Here is a 24,480-nt window from a genome sequence, read left to right as displayed (position 1 = left end):
AAGATGTGGGTAAATATCTACCATACATATTCATAATGAAAAAATAAGACGTGTTCCTGGTGTATAGATATTTTTCAAATTTCACCTGTCTTAAAAAATTGAAAAGTTATGACTGAGAAAAACAAATTTTCGGGTGTATGTATGATAGCGGCCACCTGTATGTATGATGACGGCTTACTAAGAATAAGACAGCCTAAGGTGGGTTGCAGGGGGCTGTTAGCCCCCCCCCCCCCCCCCATTAGGTAAGTAGGTAAGGATATGGCTTGTAGGTTAGGTTAAGAGGAGGAAGTTTATGTTAGTTGGGGCCTATTTTTTATATACTCTGGAGGAACTGGCCACTGATATACAAAGGAAAGGTTCCCAAATTTTTTTAAGGGAAACAAACGCAAGGGTTTTATTATAGTTCCGGTTAGGACAACATTTTCTAATAAGAAAAAAAAGATTTGTTTCAAAAGGAAAACTCACCTTTTCTTAAAAAATTACCATTTATTTTTGGGGCTAATAAATAGCTAGTGTGATATACCCTAATGTATCTTATAGTAATAGGGGGTGAACTCTAATTTTACCCCTAGAAAGTGTATCCTTACCTACTTAACTACCCCCCATAGACTGCCATATCCTTAGCTGCCCCTAAGTTTCAACTCTGTGTTTGCTTCCTAATCAGATTTGCTCCTGGTAAGGTAACACTTAATCATTATAGTTTTGTAATGTGTAAAACTAGTTTTATAATTTGACAAATTGGAAGTAATTGGTATTTGTTCCATCACTCTATTTAAACCCCCGCTATCTATAGGGATATTACTTTCGGCGTACCTGAAGACTTTTAGCAAGGGATAATTACACCAACTGCTAGTTACCGGGAGGGGTAGGGGTAGCCAGCTACCCCGCTTACTCACAAACCTGGGCTAAGCACCCACTTTGCTTTCGGCTCAAGCGGAGTGCAGACGTTGCCGCGCTCTCCCTCCATTGATTTGCCATTAACTTTAATATTTGAATTACTCTTAAATACTTTTTCTTTTTCAGTGTGTGTGTGTGCTTTTCTTGTCTGCCTCATGCACCCTTGTCCTGGTCCTGAGGTCTGCTCTTGCAGTACCTTTATGTTCTCCGTTGAGACGGACCTCCACCTCCTGTGTCCATCCTGTAGAGGTCGGGGGTTTGATCAGAACAACACTTGTCCTGAATGCCAGTAGTGTTCTGCCTCCCAGTGAGGGAAGTTTTGGTGTAGGCGTAAAAAGAAGCCTAAGAGAGATTCTTTGCCTTCGGGGTCTTCATTGAAATCGAAGAAGTCTCGAACTTCTTCTTTGACCCCCGATCTCCTCCTAAAGCTGCTACTCAATCGGTCTCCCCTGAGAAACGGCTGAGTAGTAGGGCAGATCGATTAACCTGCCTTGAGTATTGAGGGGCGTACTGTCTCCCCGGGAGAAACAGTTCTGCCCCTTCCCTCGGGAAGCACTTGTACTTTTTCTAATTTGTTTCAGGGAGTCCCCTTCGAGAGAATGTTGGGTCTCTCATCCTCCTTCTCGGCTTCAGAGATGATTAACCAAGAGAAGATCATGAAGTATGCTATGCATGCTACTTCATAGCTGGACCTTTGTTTGGGATCAGTGAGCCACCTGATCAGGACTGAGGACTGGTCATAGGAGTCCACCAGGAGGTTGATGGATACCTTTTTTATTGTCCACCACCAGGACAATCTAGTTTTCTCCCACCAGGTGGTAAACATGTGGGTGAATACCATCCTCAAGCGTCAGTACTAGATAAATCAGCAAATCTCACAAGACGAGGTATCACGGCTGAGAAACTCCACTTTTGAGGGGAGTTACTTGTTTGAGCCGAAAGATGTCAAGCTGGTGACGGAGAGATGGAGGAAGTCCAAGCAAGACTCCCTCCACCAGAGAGCCCTGACATCAAGTCCCTACCAGGCTCTGTCACAAAAGAAACAACCTCCTCTGAAACCGCAGATGAATACAGTAGGGCTACGGCTCCCACGCAGGTGTCTAAGAAACCCTTTCAAGATAAAGATCGGAAAAGGTCAAAGTCTTTCCATTAACGGAAGGGAATAGGGGTGGCGGACGAGGCCACTCCCGCTAGGACGGGCAATCCCCCCACCTGTCTACCTGCAAAGCCACTGGCAAATGTGGCTGCAGCTCGGGGCTGAGCCCTGGACGGTCACAGTGATTCATTTAGGGTATCACGTCCCATTCACTCAATCTCTCCCTCCACTGACTCGGGATTCAGTCCCGTCAAACTCCTACATGAAGGAATTGGCCCTTTGGGCTGAAGTCCAGAGCATGTTGGAGAAGGGTGTTCTGCAAGAGGTCCTCGACGGTTCTCAAGGCTTCTTCAGTCGACTCTTTCTTGTGAAAAAGGTGTCTGGAGGCTGGAGACCAGTCATCAACCTCTCGGGCTTGAACAAATTTGTCTCACAATCCCCATTCAAGATGGAGATAGTGGACACAGTCAGACAAACGGTAAGATCACAGGACTTCATGTGCACACTGTATCTCAAGGATGCATATACTGTATCCAGATCCCAATACATCCATCTGCAAGGAAGTATCTAAGGATGATATTCGATAACAAACATTACCAGTTCAAGGTGCTGTACTTCGGTCTTTCCACAGCACCTCAGGTCTTTACGAGAGTGTTTGCCCCAGTGTAATCTTGGGCTCAGAATCAGTATCCGTCTCCTCAGATATCTAGACGACTAGCTGATTCTAGCAGACTCGGTGGCTATCCTTCTTCAACACTGAGACAGACTTCTGGAGTTTTGCTAATATCTGGACATCATGGTAAATCTCGAGAAGTCATCACTGCTTCCCTTTCAAAGATTGGTATACTTAGGCATGAGTACAGACACCGTTCAGCACAAAGTCTTCTCATCAGACAAAAGAGTACAGAGGCTGAGAAAGGTAGCAGGCCCCTTCCTCAAGTGTGAAGAACTCCCAGCCTAGTGCTGGATGTGTCTCATAGGTCACCTATCATCCCTGGCCCATATACTTTAGTTCCCAACATTCGCCTTGGGATAATATCTCCAGTGGCGGCTCAAGTCCCAATTGAATCAAGCAAACGATTCCCCGGACACCCTGATCCAGATGGGGTCAGAGGAACAGACAGACCTCGAATGGTGGGTGGCAGATGAGAACCTCTGCAAAGGGATTGAGCTTCCCCCCCCCCCCCCCCAAACTGACTCTCTATTCAGATGCATCAAAAGAAGGGTGGGGGCCCCACATGCTACACCATGCCACATCCAGCCTTTGGTTGTATTCAGAAAGGTATCAGCTTATAAATATCCTAGTGAGGAGGGCAGCCTTTTTAGTCCTCCAACAGTTCCAGTATATCCTGGCGGGTCACTCCGTAGTGTTGAGCGACAACACCACGGTAGTTGCTTACATAAACAAACGGAGCAGTACTTTTTGCAGCCCATGTGCCATCTAGCAGTGGAGATACTCGGATGGACAGAAGACAACTCGATGTCTTTGTTGGCTCGCTTCATTCCTGGCAAGAGGAATGTGCTGGCAGACAATCTGAGCAGAGTGACTCATATAGTGGGTTCCGAATGGTCTTTGAATCATCTTGTTGATGAACAAAGTCCTGACTATATGGGGTTCCCTGACTATGGACCTGTTCGCAACGGCCCTGAACTTCAGGCTCCCGCTTTACTGTTCCCTAGTCCCGGATCCCCAGGCTCTCTGTCAAGATGCATTTCAACAACGATGGGACAACATCAATCTTTACGCTTTTCCCCCATTTTATCTAATGATAAGAGTCCTCAACAAGACCAGAATAAGCGAAAGCCTATCAATGACGTTGATAGCTCCACTATGGCATTATGCAGAGTGGTTTCCAGACCTTCTGCAGCTCTTGACCGAACTCCCGTGAGAACTCCCTCTACGTCACGATCTACTCAAACAGCCACGTGTAAACATCTTTCACAAGGCTGTAGTTTTCCTTGGGCTTCATGCCTGAAGACTGTCCAGCCCCTCTTCACTCAGAGAGGATATTTGCAACAGGTTGTGAAGAGGAGGGCTGGACACAGCAGAAGATCTTCAGCATCAATCTTCCAGGCTGTGGACTATTTTTTGTGGGTGATGTCGGGGAAGGGTTATCTCCCCTCGATGCCCCTATTCCAGTAATAGTGGAGTTTCTTGTATACCTTTGTGAAGAAATGCTCCTCTCGGTTTCGGCAATGAAAACTTACCGCTCAGCTTTTAGTCTGGCCTTTAAGCTGAAAGGAGTAGATATTTCCTCCTTGCTGAAATTTTCTCTCCTCATACGAAGTTTTTAGATTACCTGCCCCCAGTCGGAAGTTAGACCTCCTCCTTGAAACAGGGATTGTGTCCCTCAATCTCTGTAGGGTGCTCCTTACGAATCATTATTCTAAAGATAGTGTTTCTACTCGCTTTGACTTCGGCCAAAAGAGTTATTGAACTGCATGGTTTTTTACAACGTCACCCATTCAAGGAGATGGGGAGAGGTAATTCTCAGCATCGTCCCTGAGTTTGTTGCTAAGGCTCAAAATCCAGTTGTCAGCACGGGTAAGGTCAAGAGGAGGGTCACGAAAAACACCATCTCTGCATGGATCTGCAAGGTCATTTACCTGGCAATCAACCCCGACCCTCCTCCATCACGATGACCCAGAGCTCATGACTTCAGGTGCATTGCAACATCCCTGTTGTTCAAAAAGAACTACTGTACTATGTGACAAATGCAGGTACTGGAGCGGGCGTGTGGAAGCGTCAGACGCGTCAGACGCATCAGACGACCTACACCGCCCACTACCTGCAAGAGCATGGAAATATTTTCCATTGGTCCTGTGGTGGCTGCACAATAAGTGGTCTAAACACCTCAGGCTCCTTGATGGACTAGTAGCAGAGGGCTGAGGTTACCCGGGATTAGTCTGGGGTGAATGGGTAAAGAATGGCTGGCTTCCTTTCTTCCATCCACCTGTCCCCTCTCTTGGAGAAACAGCGCCAGGATCCTCAGCACAGTTGACCTCACCTTTCGGTAGGTAAGACCCATTTCCCTTGTGTAATCGAGTATAGAAATGATTCTTGTAGCATGCCCAATACTGTACCTCTAGTGAGGGGGTGATTGGATAATCTCTTAAGGTACTCTCAAATATTGCTATGACTCGGAGAACTCATACCTTGACAGTCACATTGCTAGTATCATGAACACACAGCTTGTGTAGGCCACTGATAGTGCGTAGCACAATAATTTTAGCAAAGTTTCCAAGTGCAATCTATTTTGTGAAGAGAGAATCCCGGGTCAAAGACAAGAGCTAGTTGGCATGGTAAGTCATCCTTATAAATAACGACAGTTTGTATAGAGTGACGGAACGAATGACAAATTTTAAATATTTAACTTAGCCGGTGAATATATAGCTGCAACTCTGTTGCTCGACAGACAAACTGTACAGAAAAAACTCGCCAGCGATCGCTATACAGGTTGCGGGTGTGCCCAACAGCGCCATCTGTCGACCAGATACCAAGCTCTATGTAAACAAAGACTTAATTTTCTCTCTGTCGACGTGTCGACAAGACGTACTTTACTCGCTGTTGCTAAACTGGAGTTTTTCACATCTTATTGGTGAAGTACTATATTCTGGTTTTGAGCTTTCGCTGTGCAGGGTTTTTCTTCAAACAAATCCTTGAACCCTTTTTTGTATCGGATTCATTGTTGATGACTTAGATCGTTTTTGGAATTTTCCCTTGACCAATTCAAAATGGCTGACCCTTCACAAGTTCCCAAATTTAGAAAATGCAATGCTAGGGACTGTTCTAGGCGTCTTCCGAAGGCTTCTATCGACCCTCACACTGTTTGTTCCAATTGTCGGGGTAAAACCTGTCAATTGGAAGATCGGTGTGAGGAGTGCGTGGGCCTTTCGGAATTCGATTTTATCGAATTTGAAAAGTACACACGCAGGCTAGAGAGAGATAGAGTTAGGAGAAGTTCTTCTAGGTCTATTGATGTTTCCTCTCCTCATGCCCCACAACCTATTCCTTCCCCTGTAGTGGTTGTGCCTAACCCCCCTCCTAGCACTCAGGAACCTTCGATGGCTGACATGATGCGTGCCATCCATGCCCTGGGGGAGAGAGTTGAGTCCCTTGCAAGTGACCGTAATCAGCTCATGGCGGATGTTAAGGAGCTTAAGTGCCAAAGTGCAGTGGGAAGTGCTAAAGTGCCAAGTGATAGTGTTGTGAACAGTGTTGCGCTTGAGGGTTCGTCTGTTCGTGCCTGTCGTCCTCCTAGTCCGGGACCTCTTGCAAGCTCCCAAGTCCAGGGGAGAAGCAATGTCGTACGACGCATGGGTTCGAGAGGCTTTAATCAGCGAACAGACGTTCCCTCCATGGTATCAGGCAGATCGCCCCTACCTACGTAAGACGAGAGAGCCCATTTATACCTCGTCGTCTGAAGGTGTTTCTCGTAAGAAACTTTGGACCAAGGTCTCACGACCTTTAAAACGTAAATCGGTCCCTTCAGGACAAGTCCAACGTCCCGGTTGTAGCCACTGGGTCAGTTCGGACTCGTTGCCGTCATCTGATGACTGCTCACCGCCTAAGAGAGGCAAAGCGGTACCGCTTCAGACACTAACACCGTCTGTCGCCGCACCTGCTCCCGTAGACCCTAAATGGGCGTTGCTGCAAGACATGCAGTCCAAGCTTACGTCTTTGATGCAGGACTTTCATGCGGAGAAGGTTGCTGCCGTACCAGCAGCGAGTGCAGTACCTAGCCTACAACCTTCCAAGCGATCGGTTGTGCGTCCTGTTGACGCTGAGGTAACCTTCTCACGTATACCAGTTGAGGGGGTTCCTCCACCGATGCGATCCAGTGTGGGCTGCCAGCCGCATGTTGACGTTAAGCGACGCACGGAGGTTGTTGTTGACGTCTGGACGTTCAACAACCATCAGAGGTGACTTGTTTTGACGCGGTGCGTCAACCTCCGCAACCCAGTGTGGTTTCCACTGCGCAACCCAGTCAGTCTAGACAGTCTCGGGTAGACGCTGTGCGTCCTCGCGCTATCATGGTTGTTGACAGTTCACAGACTGTGCAGCAGTTCCATGATGTTGCGTCCGGCTCCGTCACGCATGCACCAGTGCGACCGGACTCAGCGAACCAGACGTTACCCACTCCGTTGCCGTTTCCTCATCAGTTTTCGGATGAGGAACTTTCTGATGATGATGTTGCTGCACATCAAGATGATCAACAATCAGAACTGGACGAGCCTAAGTCAACTCAACCCTCTTTGGACTTTAGAAAAGTTTTGGCTATTTTCAAAGAGTTGTTTCCTGACCAGTTTGTTTCTGTGGCTCCTCGTTCTCCGCCTTCAGAGTTTGTTTTAGGCATACCTTCTACCGCACCTGCCTTTACTAGACTCGTCCTCGCACGCTCGTCTAAGAGAACTTTGCGGGTGATAGGAGACTGGTTAGAGTCCAAGAAGAGTTTAGGGAAGACAGCATTTGCTTTTCCCCCTGCTAGACTCTCTTCTAGATCGAGCGTCTGGAATGCCACGGGAGAAGTTCTCGGCTTGGGAGTTCCTGCCTCTGCCCAGGGCGACTTCTCAAGTCTTGTAGACTCTCCCCGCCGCCTTGCCATGAGACGCTCAAAGATTTGTTGGTCATCATCGGACCTGGACCACCTTATGAAAGGAATCTTTAGGGCTTTTGAAGTCTTTAACTTCTTAGACTGGTGCCTAGGAGCCCTGAGCAGGAAAATCTCTTCGACAGATAAAGAGACTTCTTTGCTCATTATGTCCTGCATGGACAAGGCCGTCCGTGATGGGTCCAATGAGCTTGCTGCCTCATTTGTGTCCGGAGTCCTGAAAAAGCGAGAGTCTCTCTGCTCGTTCCTTTCTGCTGGAGTTACACCATGCCAGAGATCTGAGCTTCTCTTTGCTCCCCTTTCCAAGTGCCTATTTCCAGAAGTCCTGATAAAGGAAATAGCTGCTTCGTTAGTGCAGAAGGACACTCACGATCTAGTTGCGTCCTCAGCTCGCAAAGCTCCCCCTTTGCCTACATTGTCTGCTAGACCGAGGATTGACACTCCAGCATCTCGCTTTATTCCGCCCTTTCGTGGCAGAGCCTCCAGCAGAGGAGGTGCTCGTGCCGAAGGGAAGCGAGGGAAGAGGAAAGGATCTAAGTCCTCTAAGGGCAGAGTCTGACTGCCCGCAACTTCAGACAGCAGTGGGAGCCAGACTCAAGAACTTCTGGCAAGCCTGGGAGAGGAGAGGCGCAGATTCACAATCTGTGAAGTTGCTCAGAGAGGGGTACAAGATCCCTTTTGTACGCAAACCCCCTCTAGCAACGTCTCCCATCGATCTCTCTCCCAGGTACAGAGAGGAAGAAAAGAGACAAGCCCTGAAACTGGAAGTGTCTCTTTTGCTAGAGAAGGGAGCGGTGGTCAAAGTCTCGGATCTTCAATCACCGGGATTCTACAACCGCCTCTTCCTGGTTTCAAAGAAGACAGGAGGGTGAAGGCCGGTGCTAGACGTCAGTGCTCTGAATGTCTTTGTCACAAAGACGAAGTTCTCCATGGAGACCACAAAGTCAGTCTTAGCAGCGGTCAGAAGGGAAGACTGGATGGTCTCCCTAGACCTAAGGGACGCCTACTTCCACGTCCCCATCCACTCAGACTCCCAACCTTTTCTGAGATTCGTTTTCGAAAATGTGGTCTACCAGTTTCGGGCCCTGTGCTTTGGCCTAAGCACAGCTCCTCTCGTGTTTACGAGGCTGATGAGGAATGTAGCCAAATTCCTCCACTTATCGGACATCCGAGCCTCCCTTTATTTGGACGACTGGCTTCTCAGAGCCTCTTCCAGTCGTCGCTGTCTGAAGGATCTCAAGTGGACTCTAGATCTGACCAAGGAATTGGGACTCCTAGTCAATTTGGAAAAGTCGCAACTGATCCCATCCCAAACTATTGTGTATTTAGGGATGGAGATTCACAGTCTAGCTTTTCGGGCTTTTCCGTCGGCCCCCAGAATAAGTCAAGCCCTGTTATTCATCCAGAACATGCTGAAGAAGGAACGCTGCTCAGTCAGGCTGTGGATGAGTCTGGTAGGGACGCTATCATCCCTGGAACAATTTGTGTCATTAGGAAGACTACACCTCCGTCCGCTTCAATACCATCTAGCTTTTCACTGGAAAAAGGACAAGACGCTAGAAGCGGTCTCGATCCCGATTTCCGAAAAGATGAAGTCTTGTCTGACTTGGTGGAAGGACAATATCAACTTAAGAGAGGGTCTTCCCCTGGCTGTTCAGACTCCCAACCACGTTCTCTTCTCGGACGCATCGGACGTGGGCTGGGGCGCGACACTAGACGGTCGGGAATGCTCAGGACTGTGGAACTCGAGTCAGAGGAACATGCATATCAACTGCAAGGAGCTGTTGGCAGTACATCTGGCCTTGAAAAGCTTCAAGTCTCTCCTTCGAGGCAAAGTGGTGGAAGTGAACTCAGACAACACCACGGCCTTGGCGTACATCTCCAAGCAAGGAGAGACCCACTCACTGACGTTGTACGAGATCGCAAGGGACCTGCTCATCTGGTCAAAAGGTCAAGACATCTCCCTAGTAACGAGGTTCATCCAAGGCAACTTGAATGTCATAGCAGATTGTCTCAGTCGGAAAGGGCAAGTAATTCCAACAGAATGGACCCTCCACAAGGATGTGTGCAAGAGACTTTGGGCCACTTGGGGCCAACCAACCATAGATCTCTTTGCAACCTCGCTGACCAAGAGGCTTCCAATCTATTGCTCCCCTGTCCCGGACCCAGCAGCAATACATATAGATGCCTTTCTCCTAGATTGGTCACATCTAGATCTCTACGCATTCCCACCGTTCAAGATTGTCAACAAGGTACTGCAGAAGTTCGCCTCTCACGAAGGGACAAGGTTGACGCTAGTTGCTCCCCTCTGGCCCGCGAAAGAATGGTTCACCGAGGTACTTCGATGGCTAGTAGACGTTCCCATAAGTCTTCCTCTAAGGGTGGACCTTCTACGTCAGCCTCACGTAAAGAAGGTACACCAAAGCCTCCTCGCTCTTCGTCTGACTGCCTTCAGACTATCGAAAGACTCTCGAGAGCTAGAGGCTTTTCGAAGGAGGCAGCCAGTGCGATTGCTAGAGCAAGGAGAGCATCCACCATTAGAGTCTACCAATCGAAGTGGGAAGTCTTCCGAGACTGGTGCAAGTCAGTCTCTGTATCCTCGACCAGTACCTCTGTAGCTAAAATAGCTGATTTTCTCTTATACCTGAGAAAAGGACGATCCCTTTCAGCTCCCACTATCAAGGGCTACAGAAGCATGTTGGCATCGGTCTTCCGGCATAGAGGCTTAGATCTTTCCAACAATAAAGATCTTCAAGACCTCCTTAAGTCTTTTGAGACCACCAAGGAGCGTCGTTTGGCTACCCCTGGTTGGAATTTAGACGTGGTACTAAGATTCCTCATGTCAGACAGGTTTGAGCCGCTACAATCAGCCTCCCTGAAAGATCTCACTCTAAAGACACTTTTCCTGGTATGCTTAGCCTCAGCTAAAAGAGTCAGTGAGATTCATGCCTTCAGCAAGAACATCGGATTTTCGTCAGAAAAAGCCACATGTTCGCTACAACTTGGTTTTCTAGCCAAAAATGAGCTGCCTTCTCGGCCTTGGCCTAAATCTTTCGATATTCCCAGCTTATCGGAGATTGTAGGCAATGAACTAGAAAGAGTCTTATGCCCTGTGAGAGCTCTTAAGTTCTATTTAAAGCGTACTAAACCTTTACGAGGCCAATCTGAAGCTTTATGGTGTTCAGTTAAGAAACCATCTTTGCCTATGTCAAAGAATGCTTTATCATACTTTATCAGACTGTTAATACGAGAAGCTCATTCACATCTGAGTGAGGAAGACCAAGCTTTGCTTAAGGTGAAGACGCACGAAGTTAGAGCTGTTGCAACTTCCGTGGCCTTTAAGCAAAATAGATCTCTGCGAAGTATAATGGACGCAACCTATTGGAGAAGCAAGTCAGTGTTCGCGTCTTTTTATCTAAAGGATGTCCAGTATCTTTACGAGGACTGCTACACACTGGGACCATTCGTAGCAGCGAGTGCAGTAGTGGGTGAGGGCTCAACCACTACAATTCCCTAATTCCATACCCTTTTAATCTTTCTCTTGAAATGTTCTTAATGTTGTTTTTATGGGTTGTCCGGAAGGCTAAGAAGCCTTTCGCATCCTGGTTGATTTGGCGGGTGGTCAAAGTCATTTCTTGAGAGCGCCTAGATTAGGGGTTTGATGAGGTCCTGTTGTATGGGTTGCAACCCTTGATACTTCAGCTCCTAGGGGTCGATCAGCATCCTAAGAGGATCGCGAGGCTCCGTAAGGAAGACGTACTTAAAAGGCAGAGTAATCGTTCAAGTCGACTTCCTTACCAGGTACCTATTTATTTTGTTTTTGTTATTTTGATAACTCCTAAAATGAAATAAAAAACTCTTAGCTCATAAAATGTAAACATATATTACTGGTCTCTACCCACCATCCTGGGTGTGAATCAGCTATATATTCACCGGCTAAGTTAAATATTTAAAAATGATATTTTAATTATAAAATAAATTTTTGAATATACTTACCCGGTGAATATATAAATTAAATGACCCTCCCTTCCTCCCCAATAGAGACGCAGTGGGACGAGGAGAAAATTGAGTCTTTGTTTACTTAGAGCTTGGTATCTGGTCGACAGATGGCGCTGTTGGGCACACCCGCAACCTGTATAGCGATCGCTGGCGAGTTTTTTCTGTACAGTTTGTCTGTCGAGCAACAGAGTTGCAGCTATATATTCACCGGGTAAGTATATTCAAAAATTTATTTTATAATTAAAATATCATTTTGGAAATAATTTGTATTTTTCGTAACGATACAAACCTGTAGCTATTCATACAGATTGGCTCGCCAGTCCCTGTCCCCCTAGAAAGTCCTGCCTGCAAGCAAAGTGGGTGCTCAGCCCAGGTGTGTGAGTGAGTGGGGTAGCCGGCCACCTCCCACCCCTCCCGCTAACTAGCGGTTGGTGTGGTTATCCCTCACTAAAAGTCTTATGGCTTCTCTTTCAGCTACGCCGAAAGTAATATCCCTATAAATAGCTCCAGGTTTGTATTGTTAGGAAAAACACAAATTACTTCCAAATTTATTAATTTTTTCCATTGTTTACAATTTACATCAATATGAGCATGAGTTAATAAAGAAATTGATTCTTAGAATTAATTTGGAGCTTTCATGTTACTGATTGACCATTTTTATGAAAAGTATTTAAGGGTACTTACCTTTATGTCTCCCTTACTTTCCTGAGCTCTGATAACTATTATCACAGTGGTGTTTTTATAAGAAATTTTTGACATTAAAAATAATTACATACTTTATTTTCATCATCAAAAAAGCCTTTATTTATGCAATATTGCTTTCACTTGTGTAAAACCTCTTAATCTCGACTGGGTTATTTATTTAGCCATGTCAAATATACAGTAGTATTGTATAGTATTAACCCTTTCTCTTAGTATAGTACTCTAATGTATTGAAAATTTATTTCAGGATTTTATCAAAGGCAAAGACTCACAAATGCAGCCGTGCAGAAGAAGCGCTCAGAACTCTTTAGCAAAGAAGTTAAACGCCAGGCAGCTCTTATTACAGATGTGGAAAAGATTGAAGTGAAATATCATGGCCAGCCAGAAGATTGTACACTCATTATGAATAAAAGCATGTCCACACCTTTTAATTGTGCGCAACGTAAGTATATTAATTCACCTCAGTATGTAGTGGGAGGAATCACTCTGAATGTAATGGAATTCCACTCTATGTATCTTTATTTGTTAGAAATACTGTAATCTACTGTGGGACAGGAAACATAATGGCCATAGCTAATGTAATGTAAAAAAAAATTGAGAAAAATTCAGTGGTGCTAATAAACTTTTTTTTGGAGAGAGGGTAAATCTATCTCTTTCACTGTTACAGATTATAAGAAAATTGTCATTACCTCCACCAACAAAGTTGGAAGGAAGTTATGGTCAAACAAAATGTCCAATTCACATAATCAGCCATGATTTGTGAACAGCTTCCTGGCCATAGTTTTGATCGTAGAGTAATGAAACTTGCTGGGATTAACTGGTATGTAAAAAGTTGGAAATTAATCAATTTTGGAAGGACAAGGTCATGGTCAAGCAAAATGTCCAATTTACATAATCAGCCGTAAGTTTGGATAACGTTGTCACAGAGACTTCAAACTGGGTTCATAATAGAGTGTAAGTAAATCCACGCCAGTTAATACATGTTATGGTCAAAGGTCAAGGTTGAGAAATAAGCTTCAGCATCGGAGGTCTTCGTTCTACTGAGTGCCCCTCTATTTATTGATGTTTCTCTTCTGTAAATACAGTGATGTAAAAAGAGGCTTCTGTGATTGTTTTTGAGCAAACCCAAAATGTTTTTATACAGCTATTAACAATGTTTATTATACTGGTCATTACTTTTCCTTATAATTATCAGTTTGTATGAAATAGCCAGAAAGTGACCAAAATGAACTAATCTTATGACTATCATCCCATAATATGGTTTACTGTATACGTGGGCAGCCTGTGGCCCTAGATATGTTGTGCGGCACTTCTGAGATTCTATGTCGTGTGGCATTCTCGAGATTCTAGGTATTTGAAACTATAAAAACAGTTTTGTTTTTAAGGTACACCACCTTGATCTTAAAAAATCTAAATTCCTCTTTATCAACCAAAAGTCACCAAAGCTACTATACTACATCCGAGTGGAGCATTGTTTATATAGCTTCTAGTACGCACCTTCCGAGGTGAGAGGCCGAGGACTTCAGTGCATGCGACCAGCTACATGCCAAATTCATCATTCATCAACTCTAAACTGAGTTCAACACGCACTCACAGTTACGCATCAGATCCATCACTCACCAAATCTAGACAGATAGCTTCAAGTTCAAGTAAAAGTCAGAACATTAGGTGAAAGGGAACATTTATTAACTGATAACGGGACAGTGTGGAAAGAAAAAATTATGATAAATGACTTGGCAAGATTAAAAAAAACAGTGGCTGAGAAAGGGACATCGTGTTGTAAGGAACTGGAATAAATTTGTCCTCAGAAAAAAATATTTATTTGTAAATGAAACAAAAAACTGTTAGGAATACATTAACATTGTTTTGTCAATTCAAATAACCAATTAAAGGCAGAATTAGCATACCTTTACACTCCAGCCTCAGGATAGCAAGAAAAGGGATTTTGACGAAGGAAAAATCTATTTCTGGGAAGAGGCCTGTAACGGCCGGTGAAAGCCTTTACGTTCAAAGTCATGCCCTTCGGCCTCAACATTGCACCCAGGATATTCATGAAACTGAGAGAGACAGTGGTAAAACAACTCAGGAACCAAGGGATTCAGATCGTTGCTTATCTGGACGATTGGCTTATTTGGGCTCGGTCAGCCCTGGAATGCAACAGAGCTACGAAGAAAGTACTTCGTTTTCTCGCCAACCTGGGATTTCGGGTCAATCTCCAAAAATCCCGCCTACTACCATCAGACCGCTTCGAATGGTTAGGCATACAGTGGGACCTTGCACGGCACAAGCTGGCTCTACCTTCCAAAAAGGTAAGAGAAATAGCTTCCAAGATCAAGAATTTTCTCAAACACAAACAGGTGTCCAGAAGAGCCTTAGAAGAATCCTCGGCCTTCTTCAATTCCCTTCAGTAACAGATCGACTATTGAAAGCCAAACTCAAAGACATCAATCGAGTTTGGAGAAAGAGAGCCACAGTACCTTTAAGAGACAAGGTCTCGAAGATCCCCTCTGTCTTGAAAATGAGATTACAGCCATGGTCCGAACCGAAGAACTTCTTCAAATCGGTTCCTCTTCAATTCCCACCCCCGCAAGTGACAATTCATACAGACGGGTCTCTGAGTGGATGGGGGGGTTACAACGAACGTCAGATGTTTCAGGGCTCTTGGTCACCCGCCATGAAACACTTCCATATCAATGTTCTTGAAGCCATGGCAGTGTTCTTGACCCTGAAGAGACTCTCTCCTACGAGGTCGACCCACATCAGAGTAGTGTCAGATAGCACAGCTGTAGTACACTGCATCAACAGAGGAGGATCCAAGTCGCCCAACCTGAATCAGATCCTGGTCACTATATTCGCCTTGGCAGCAGAAAAGAACTGGTTCCTGTCAGCAACCCACCTAGCGGGAGTCCAGAATGTGATAGCGGACTCACTATCCAGGACGAAACCACTGGAATCAGAATGGTCTCTGGACATAATTTCATTCCGGTGGATACTCAGGCTGGTTCCGGGCCTTCAGGTAGATCTATTCGCAACTCAGATGAATCACAAACTTCCGTGTTATGTGACACCAAACATGGACCCTCAGGCTTATGCCATAGACGCATTAACCCTGGATTGGAACCATTGGAGGAAGATTTACATATTTCCACCAGTGAATCTTCTAATGAAAGTATTGCACAAACTACGCTCCTTCCGGGGGGCAGTGGCCTTAGTAGCACCTCACTGGCCAAAGAGCAGTTGGTTTCCTCTCCTTCTCGAGTTGAAACTCCGACCCTTCCGGATTCCATTCCCCAAACTAACCCAAGTAATCCAAACACAGACTGTGTCAGATTCCTCAAGGATAGCCAAAACCCTAACTTTGTGGACTTCATGAAGTTTGCAGCTCGTAAAGACGCAAACATTGACCCGGAAAACTTTCTCTTCATCGAAGCGGACAAAAGGGACTCGACAATTTGTCAATATGATTCGGCTGTTAAGAAATTAGCAGATTTCCTAAAGAATTCAGACCACACTCGTATGACTCCGAATTTAGCCATCTCGTTTTTTAGGTTCCTATTTGACAAGGGCTTGGCAGCTAGCACTATAACTACCATCAAGTCAGCTTTGAAGAAGATCTTCCTGGTTGGGTTTAACATTAACCTGGCTGATTCCTATTTCTCATCTATTCCAAAAGCATGTGCTAGGCTTCGGCCTTTGGATCGGCCGCAAAAAGTCTCTTGGTCTCTGAACAATGTCCTCAAACTCGCGTCAGACACGGACAATGAGTCCTGCTCTTATATCACTCTGCTTAGGAAGACTCTATTTCTAACAGCTATGGCCTCAGGTGCTAGAATCTCAGAACTAGCAGCTCTCTCACGTAACCCGGAAAACATAGATTTCCTCCCTACAGGCGAAGTACTGCTTTCCCCAGACAGAGCTTTCCTAGCTAAAAATGAGGACCCGCAAAATAGGTGGATTGAATGATAAAAAAAACAATTCACATGCTGGACATTCACAAATTTTCCCTAACCAATATCAAATTAACATGTTTTAGTACATGATAATCAAAACCGTGTGTATTGCCTGGCTGGACCAATTAACTTAACAACAAAACACTACTCCTACACTAAGCTTAAAGGAGAACCCCGCAACACTGTGGTTCATAATCTGCATGAACAATCCACTGGGTTTAGGGGTTGACAACACTTAAAAGTTTGGCTATCACTGCAAAAAACTGTTCTATGCCACTTTATGTTCACTTGGTTCTGGGGCAAATATTTAAAAAAACTGTCCATCACTAAGTTCCAGTATGGAATCACATTCTGTAATCTGGTGATGTAGAGTAGCAATATCTTGAGCCTTGTTGATGTAATCTTGGATACTCAAGTTTTCCAACTGTCGAAGCTCTTTTTCAACTGACTGAGAATACTGACGAAGATCCGTGCCTGATGTCAGAGCTTCTCTAATGACATCATCTAGTTGAGCCTTGAAACTTGAGTTTATATCTTCACTTTCTCCCGGTTCACCCATTTTGATCAATGCATCATTTATTCCTCTCAAAACGAGATAATCATGTTTTGCGATACATTGGATTCCAGGGACGGATGTACTCACTCTTTTCTATATACATATAGTACTCTGAAGAATAAATTTCCCTTCTGGGTGAGGGGGGCTGCTGTCAGTACCTGGAAAGAAATAATAACAGATTAAGGCACTTTTTTTTGGAAGGAGGGACTTGAGGGCCACAAAAAAAATAATAGTTTGTTTCATAACATACAACCCACTAAGGTTTCTTAGATACAAACCATTTTCTTTTATTCCATCATCTTAATTTGTTGGACAGGAACTTACGGTCTATTAAATTTCTTATTCACGATTTTGATATTATTCTCTGGCACCATCATTTAATTGGTTTGCTATGCATGTTGCATGAGATTTTTCATAATTCTGATCATCCTATACATTCAGATCTTCCTGGACAATTCCATCCTGTCTGTGATACTAGGTATGCAGTTAATTCTAATAGTCAGGCCTTCTCCACTACGAGGCTCAATACTACACAGTATTCTAGAAGTTTTATTCCAGTTGTGACCAAGGTAGTTGAATCAGTAAAGTTCAAAAGTTCAAACTCATAGCAAATGTTTTTATGTTGAACAGGTGACATAAGTCTTTTTATAGTTAATATATGAAATATCTGTTTTTATGTTGTTACTGTTCTTGAAATATCTTAATTGTTCATTACTTCTCATATAGTTTATTTCCTTTCCTCACTTGGCTATTTTTCCTTGTTGGAGCCCTTGGGCTTATAGCATCTTGCTTTTCCAACTAGGGTTGTAGCCTTGCAAATAATAATTATAATAATAATAATACTTTCGGTTCTGTGCTGGCTGCTCAACAAGTGGCTTAAGCTTACCCCGGGCTCCTTGTTGGACAAGTAGCCGATGGTTGAGGGCATTGGATACCTGGTTTAAGTCTGGGATGAATGAGAGTATGTCTGGCATTTTTCCTTTCTTCATCTCCCCCCCCAGGGGGTACAGCATCATGGGTCCCTCAGCAAAAGCAAGCTGGTTTCAACTTCTGGGGTATAAAAATCACTTCCCTTATGTAGCTTAGTATAGTCATAAATTTAATGTACTGTCCAAATCCCCATTGCTTCCGCGAGGTATTCAATGGGAAACGTCTTTGTTTATATCCTATTTATAAACTCAGAATGTACTTCCATAGACGTTAATATGATACCTCTCACGACAATTGAGTTGTTCAGGCTGCTATCATACTCGCTTTGTATTGTTAGCGAGGTGGCAAGGTTTCCTTAGACCACAGTCAATACTGTACTAGGTGACCCTGGGTCAATGTCCATGCCAGAAATAGGACTTTCACCTTCCTAAGAGTGAGTCATCCGCATAAATAACATAAGGTTTGTTAGAATGGGAACAAATGACAAATTCGGATGTAATTTGTATTTGTCCCTAATACAAACCTGTAGTTATTTGTATAAGTTGACCCACCATCACCTGTCCTCCATTAAGTCCTACCTGCAATCAGAAAGTGACATAGCTTACAGCTGTGAGAGTATATATAGGCGACTTGATAAATCCCAGCCACCCCTTGCCCACCCACTCAAGTGGTTAGGCATGGTTGCCACCTCGCACTTTTAGTCTAATGGTTACCTTCCAGCTTTGCCCAAAGATAATCCACATAAATAACTACAGGTTTGTATTAGCTAGGGAAAAATACAAATTATCTCCAAATTTGTCATTTGTATTTGTGTAGGAACAAAATACAAATTTGTTAATGTGATTTGTATTTTTTCTATGTGTACAAACCTGAGTTTTTTAAAGTTACACCTCCCACCTCAAGTACCCTACATGTCCTAGGTTCAAGATCAAACTGGGAGCTCATTGGCGTGTCGGATGGATGCCAAACAGCAGTAACTACCACCATCTCAATAAAGTTTCAACTGCCGTATCGAGCTTTGTTTAAATCATACTTCTATTAAAGGACTCAGGTTTGTATAGTTAGGAAAAATACACATTATTTGATAAAATTCCGATGTTTCTTTACTGTACACGATACACTAGACTCCTTATCAACAATTTTTGGGTAAACTGATGTGTCTTCTATCTTAAAACATCACATCATGAAAGCTGGTATTAGTGTATAAGAATTTATGTAAATCGATATTGTTCATAAATTTTTTTTAATTACAGATATTGGACAGGCCATTTTGGATAGATCTGTATTAGCAGAAGTAAATGGAAAGGTGTGGGACATGCATCGGCCGTTAGAGGAAGACTGCACATTATCATTTTTACATTTCAGACAGGTAATATTTTGTAAGGTTTTTTTGCTTTCACTTCAATATTTATTTAGTCATAGTTATGTTTTTCTAAATGTAAAGCCTTAGTCTGCGAGTAACTCGGAATACCAGCAAATCAGTGTACAGTAATATGCTTCAAACATTTTTGTTGAAACTTGTATCAGTCAGTGAGCAATACAGTGATACCTCGGTACTCGACCATAATCCGTTCGAGATCCGTGTTCGACCTCCGATTTGTTCGAGTACCGAATTTTTTTTCCCCATAAGAAATAATGGTATATATTCTATTCCGTTCCCAAGCACTCGAACAGGCCCAAAATATTAATAAAACGTGTACCTAAACAACAATAATTATCTAAATGTGTATGAAATTGGTCAGAAAATCCTATAAAACAATTTTAAACCATTTACTGTACTAAAATAAAACAATTTTAAACCATTTTCTGTACTGTAGTGAACATACCTTTGAGCAGCGGTTCGATGGCATACAGGGATGGATGTGGAGAGGATGGAAGGGGGAGGTTACTGCTTGGAAGGAGAGTCCCCTTCCATGATGTGGCGGGGTAGTTCTCCTTCAGGAGTTGTTTCTCTCTCCAATGAAAGGGTGGGCAGATCTATTTCAGGGGTTTCTTCTCTTCTTTGTCTCTTCTTTGGAGGAGAAACAGGCTTTGATGTAGCAGCTTTCTTTTCTTTTGTGAAAAACTGGTCTATTGTTAATTGTTTCTTCCTCCTCTGCAGTATTCTTCGAAAATGATACATGACACTATCATTAAACATATGCACTGCCCGGTTTGCTACTGCAATTTCTGGGTGGTATTTTTCAGCAAAAGCCTGCACATCTGCCCACTTGGAACAAATTTCATTGATGAGAGAACTTGGAACATCCTCCCTTACCTCATCCTCTTCTGAAGATTCCTGCTCCACAATCAGATCCTGCTGCTGTTGTTGTTGCAGGTGCAACAATTCCTCCACAGTCAACTCGGTAGAATGGCTTTCTACAAGCTCATCAATATCATCCTTGTCGACCTCAAGCCCCAAACTCCTGCCCATGACAACAATTTCCTCAACGACATCAGTGTCATCAGAAATTACAGGGGTAGCAGTGCTTGGACCCGCCTCTGGTTGGAAACCTTCAAACTCCCTCTCTGTGACACATGATGGCCACAGCTTACGCCAGGCAGAGTTCAATGTCCTATAGGTCACACCTCGCCAAGCTTGGTCAATCATGTTAACAGAGTTGAGGATGCTGAAGTGTTCCTTCCAGAATTCCTTTAGGGTCAACTTCGTGTCACTGGTCACTTCAAAACACTTTCTGAAAAGGGCCTTGGTATAGAGTTTTTTGAAGTTTGAAATGACCTGTTGGTCCATGGGCTGGAGTATGGGAGTAGTATTGGGGGGCAAGAATTTGATTTTGATAAAGCTGTATTCTTCTTTCAAGTCATCCTCGAGACCTGGAGGATGTGCAGGAGCATTGTCCATAACCAGAAGACATTTCATTGGCAAGCTCTTTTCAATGAGGTAAGCCTTAACCTGGGGGGCAAACACTTCGTTTATCCACTCAGTAAAGAATTGTCTTGTGACCCAAGATTTAGTGTTCGAGCGCCACATAACTGGTAGTGCACTTTTACAAATATTATTTCGTTTGAACACCCGGGGGTTGTCCGAGTGGTACACTAACAAGGGTTTGATCTTGCAATCGCCACTTGCATTTGCACACAGCAACAATGTTAGCCTATCTTTCATTGGCTTGTGACCTGGCATCTTCGTCTCGTCCTTGGTAATGTACGTATTGGCTGGCATTTTCTTCCAAAATAACCCAGTCTCATCACAATTAAAGACTTGTTGTGCGATCAAATTTTGTTCATTTATGTACCGATCGAATTCCCCCACGTATTTATCGGCTGCAATTTGATCCGAACTAGCTGCCTCCCCATGCCTAGTAACACGATGAATACCTGTTCTATTACGAAACTTTTCAAACCAACCCCTGCTCGCTTTAAATGTAAATGAATCACTTTCACTGGTACTCGGACTTTTCTTCACTAATTCTTCATAGATATGCAACGCTTTTTCACAAATGAACGCTTCACTAACACTTTCCCCGGCCAACTGTTTTTCTTTAATAAATATTAAAAGCAACTTTTCCATCTCCTCAATCACTTGTGGCCTTTGCTTAGTTACCGCCGTAACTCCCGTTGCAACATTCGCCTTCTTAATCATTTCTTTATGCTTTAAAAACGTAGAAATGGTCGACTTCGCCATTCCGTATTCTACCGCTAAATCGGACACTCGTACACCATTCTCATATTTCGCTATAATTTCCTTCTTCAACTCGATCGTTGTTCGCACTGTTTTCCTCTTCTCCTTCCCCTTAACACTCATTACTTTCTTGGGACTCATTATGAAAGCTAAAAAAGCAATTAAAAGCACTGAAAATCACTAAATCACAACGAATGCTGATCGCGCGTTGTCTGAGTGACGCTCTCGAGAGAACTGATGCTTCCCGAACAAGCGAGAGTGGCCGAGATGGCGCGATCATCACAAAGCCCATGCGGTCGTCACGTGTTCGGCTGGTCGAGTACCGAATTTTTGGTCGAGCACCGCAGCAAAAATTTCTCGAAAATTTTGGTCGAACTCCGAATTGTTCGAGTATAGAGTCGTTCGACTACCGAGGTATCACTGTATATTGGACAGCAAGGACTCCTCTTCTGAGGATTGCTGCTGCTGAAGGTCAGCTTGCTAATCCACCGGCCCTCAGGGGCGGCATCAAAGGGCGTCCTCCCTCCTCCTTAGGAATACGCCGTCACCTCCAGTGAAGAGATGCCTCTTTGGTTCTTCAGCAACTCAGCCTTCCCCTGCAGAGGAGCCTCCTCTTTCATCGTCTTCAGGCCTGTTCCTGGACCTTCTGATGATGCTGCAGCTAGTCACTGGACTTCGATTCTGGACTCTTCTGCGGATCGTTCACTATTTCCATCGGTTGATGTTCGCCCTTCCGAAGGGCACATCCCAGTTCCTGATCATCCTACCAGTCGACCTGCCGTCCTGCTGTCGCCGTTCCTGTCTCTGTTACAGCCTCTTGAGGCTCTACCTAAGCGTTACAGCTGAGCGCCAACGCTCTCCAGCGTACCAGCACCCTGCAGTGCATTAGCGCTCACCAACATCTCGTCAGCGCCAGCCTTCTCCTTCACGCTTTCCAGATAGCCCGCGCTCTCCAGCTTGTCAGCGTTCTATAACGCTTCGGCGTTTGCCTGACTTACAGCCTTCTCCTGCTTGTCCTCAGCGCCTTCCAATACCTCAGCGATCTCCCGATCGCCGGCACTCTCCAGCGAAGCCTTACCGTTCCAGGGAGCAGCGTTCGTCAGTTCGCCAGTGCCCACTAGCCTACCTACTCTTGCCAGCGCAACTGTGCTCTCCAGCTTGAGCTTGTCAGCGCTCCCTGGCACAACAGTGCTCACCAAATCCACAGCGCACTCCTGTGCAACCTCAGTCTTCGGCTCGCCAATGATCTCTTGTACAGCTGTGCTCTCTGAAGCTGCAACGCTCTCCTGGGCATTAGCGCCAGTGCTCTCCTTCGCACCAGTGCTCCACTGCGCATCAGCGCTCTCCAGTGCCGAAGCTTTCACCAGCTCTTCAGCAACCTCCAGTTCGCCAGTACTCACCTGCGCACCTGCATTCTCCAGTAGCTGCTCTACAGCAACCTCCTATGCAGCGCTCTAATGTGCATTCTAAGGAGACTGTGCAGCGTCTTACAGGGCGCCAATGCTCTCCTGCATGCCCGCGCTCTCCAGCGCATTCTAGGGAGACTGCGCAACACCCTGCACGCCATTGCTCTTCTGTGCACTTGCGTTCACAGATCCAACGCTTACCAATGCGCCAGCACTCTCCAAAGCGACGTCCCTAAACCAGAAGTTACTGGTGTGCTACTCTCCGGTACCGGACCCACAGGCGGTCTGGCAGGACACCTTTCAGTATCGGTGGAACAGTTTGGACGTTTATGCGTTCCTCCCCCCCCCCCTCTGCCCAGTAAGGAGGCCTCTAAACAAGGTCAGGACATCTCAAGATCGCTGGATGTCCAAAGTAGCTTTGCTGTGGCAACATGCAGAATGATTCCCGTTTCTTTGGCATCTGCTCACAGAGGCACCGAAGGAGCTCCTTTCACTTCCCGGTCTACTCGGACAACCACGCGTGAAGATTTACCATCAAGCGATGGCTTCACGCCTGGGGGTTTTCCAGCAACTACTCAGAAAGAGAGGCTTTTCGAGACCAGTTGCATAAAGAATGGTAGGATACCTCTGAGAGTCGTCTGCTTCCATATATCAAGCAAAGTGGTCCATCTTTAGTGGTTGGGGTCGTGGATGAGGTATCGCACCCCTCAATGCCTCTATTCCAACGATAGCGGAGTTTCTGTTGTACCTCAGTGAGGAAAAGCTCTGCTCAGCGTTAGCGGTCAAACGCTATCGCTCGGCCTTGAGCCTCGCTCTTAGACTAAACAGGGTTAACATTTCCTCCTCAATGGAATTCTTTCTCCTCATATGGAACTTTGAGCGCACCTTCCCACAGTCAGAAGTTAGACCTCTTCCTTGGAACATGGTGAAAGTACTACGTTCTCTGAAAGGAGCACCCTATGAACCTCTTCGTTAAGCATCAGATCGTGACTTGAGACAGAAGACGGTTTTCCTGCTAGCACTTGCCTCTGCAAAGAGAGTCGGTGAGCTATACGGTCTTTCCTACGGCATTGCCCATTCAAGGGGATGGGGAGTGATGCTCAATTTTGTCCCTGAGTTTGTAGCTAAGACTCAATATTTGACTGGAGCGTATCGTACATTTGGCCCTTCCGGATTGAGTGTCTCCAGTCTGTAGCAGATAATGCAGATTGCTTTTATTCTTATTTATTGTAGAATAATATGATTTTATGTGCTGTTAATGCTTCAAATATTAGATATTTGAACTACCACAGAAAACGCCACTGTTTAGCTCTTAAAGTCCGCTAACTAATATAAAAATACAGTCATTGATTTTCATAGTTCATTTGCAAGGATTTATGTTAATTATGTGAACGTTACTGTAAGTGTAATTAGTTTCATATGATTTTATATACCGGTACTTTAATTTCTATTTATCCTAAAGTAACATGTTTTGTGTGCTTTTAACGCTATCCCAGTGATATTATGACTTCAATACTTATAGTGTACAGACGGAAAGTCAAACAAAACCAAAGCTTGATTTTTATTTTCCCAAGTATTATTTTTAACAACCAAGGTATACCTGTACCTTCAAAGTACTGCCAGAGCCCACCCTCAAATCAGTAGGCTCTTTGTGAGCTCGGGGAGAGTAAAAAGGAAGGTCATGAACTCCATCTCTTCTTGGATCAGGCA

General features: G+C 44.7%; 1 protein-coding gene across 1 annotated transcript in view; it reads left to right on the top strand.

The window, feature by feature from the left end:
- The window catches only part of LOC137639215 (large ribosomal subunit protein mL39-like), a 75,147-nt gene that overhangs the window by 26,592 nt on the left and 24,075 nt on the right, over positions 1–24,480 (top strand). Inside the window, exons 3-4 of the mRNA XM_068371511.1 lie at positions 12,554–12,748; positions 18,996–19,111. Coding sequence (XP_068227612.1) covers positions 12,554–12,748; positions 18,996–19,111 — 311 coding nt within the window. The remainder of the gene's footprint in view (positions 1–12,553; positions 12,749–18,995; positions 19,112–24,480) is intronic.

This window comes from Palaemon carinicauda, chromosome 1 (assembly GCF_036898095.1).
Source record: "Palaemon carinicauda isolate YSFRI2023 chromosome 1, ASM3689809v2, whole genome shotgun sequence".
In the NCBI taxonomy this organism is placed as follows: domain Eukaryota; kingdom Metazoa; phylum Arthropoda; class Malacostraca; order Decapoda; family Palaemonidae; genus Palaemon; species Palaemon carinicauda.
Note: the sequence above shows the minus strand (reverse complement) of the source record. Positions and strands in the feature narration are given on the sequence as shown.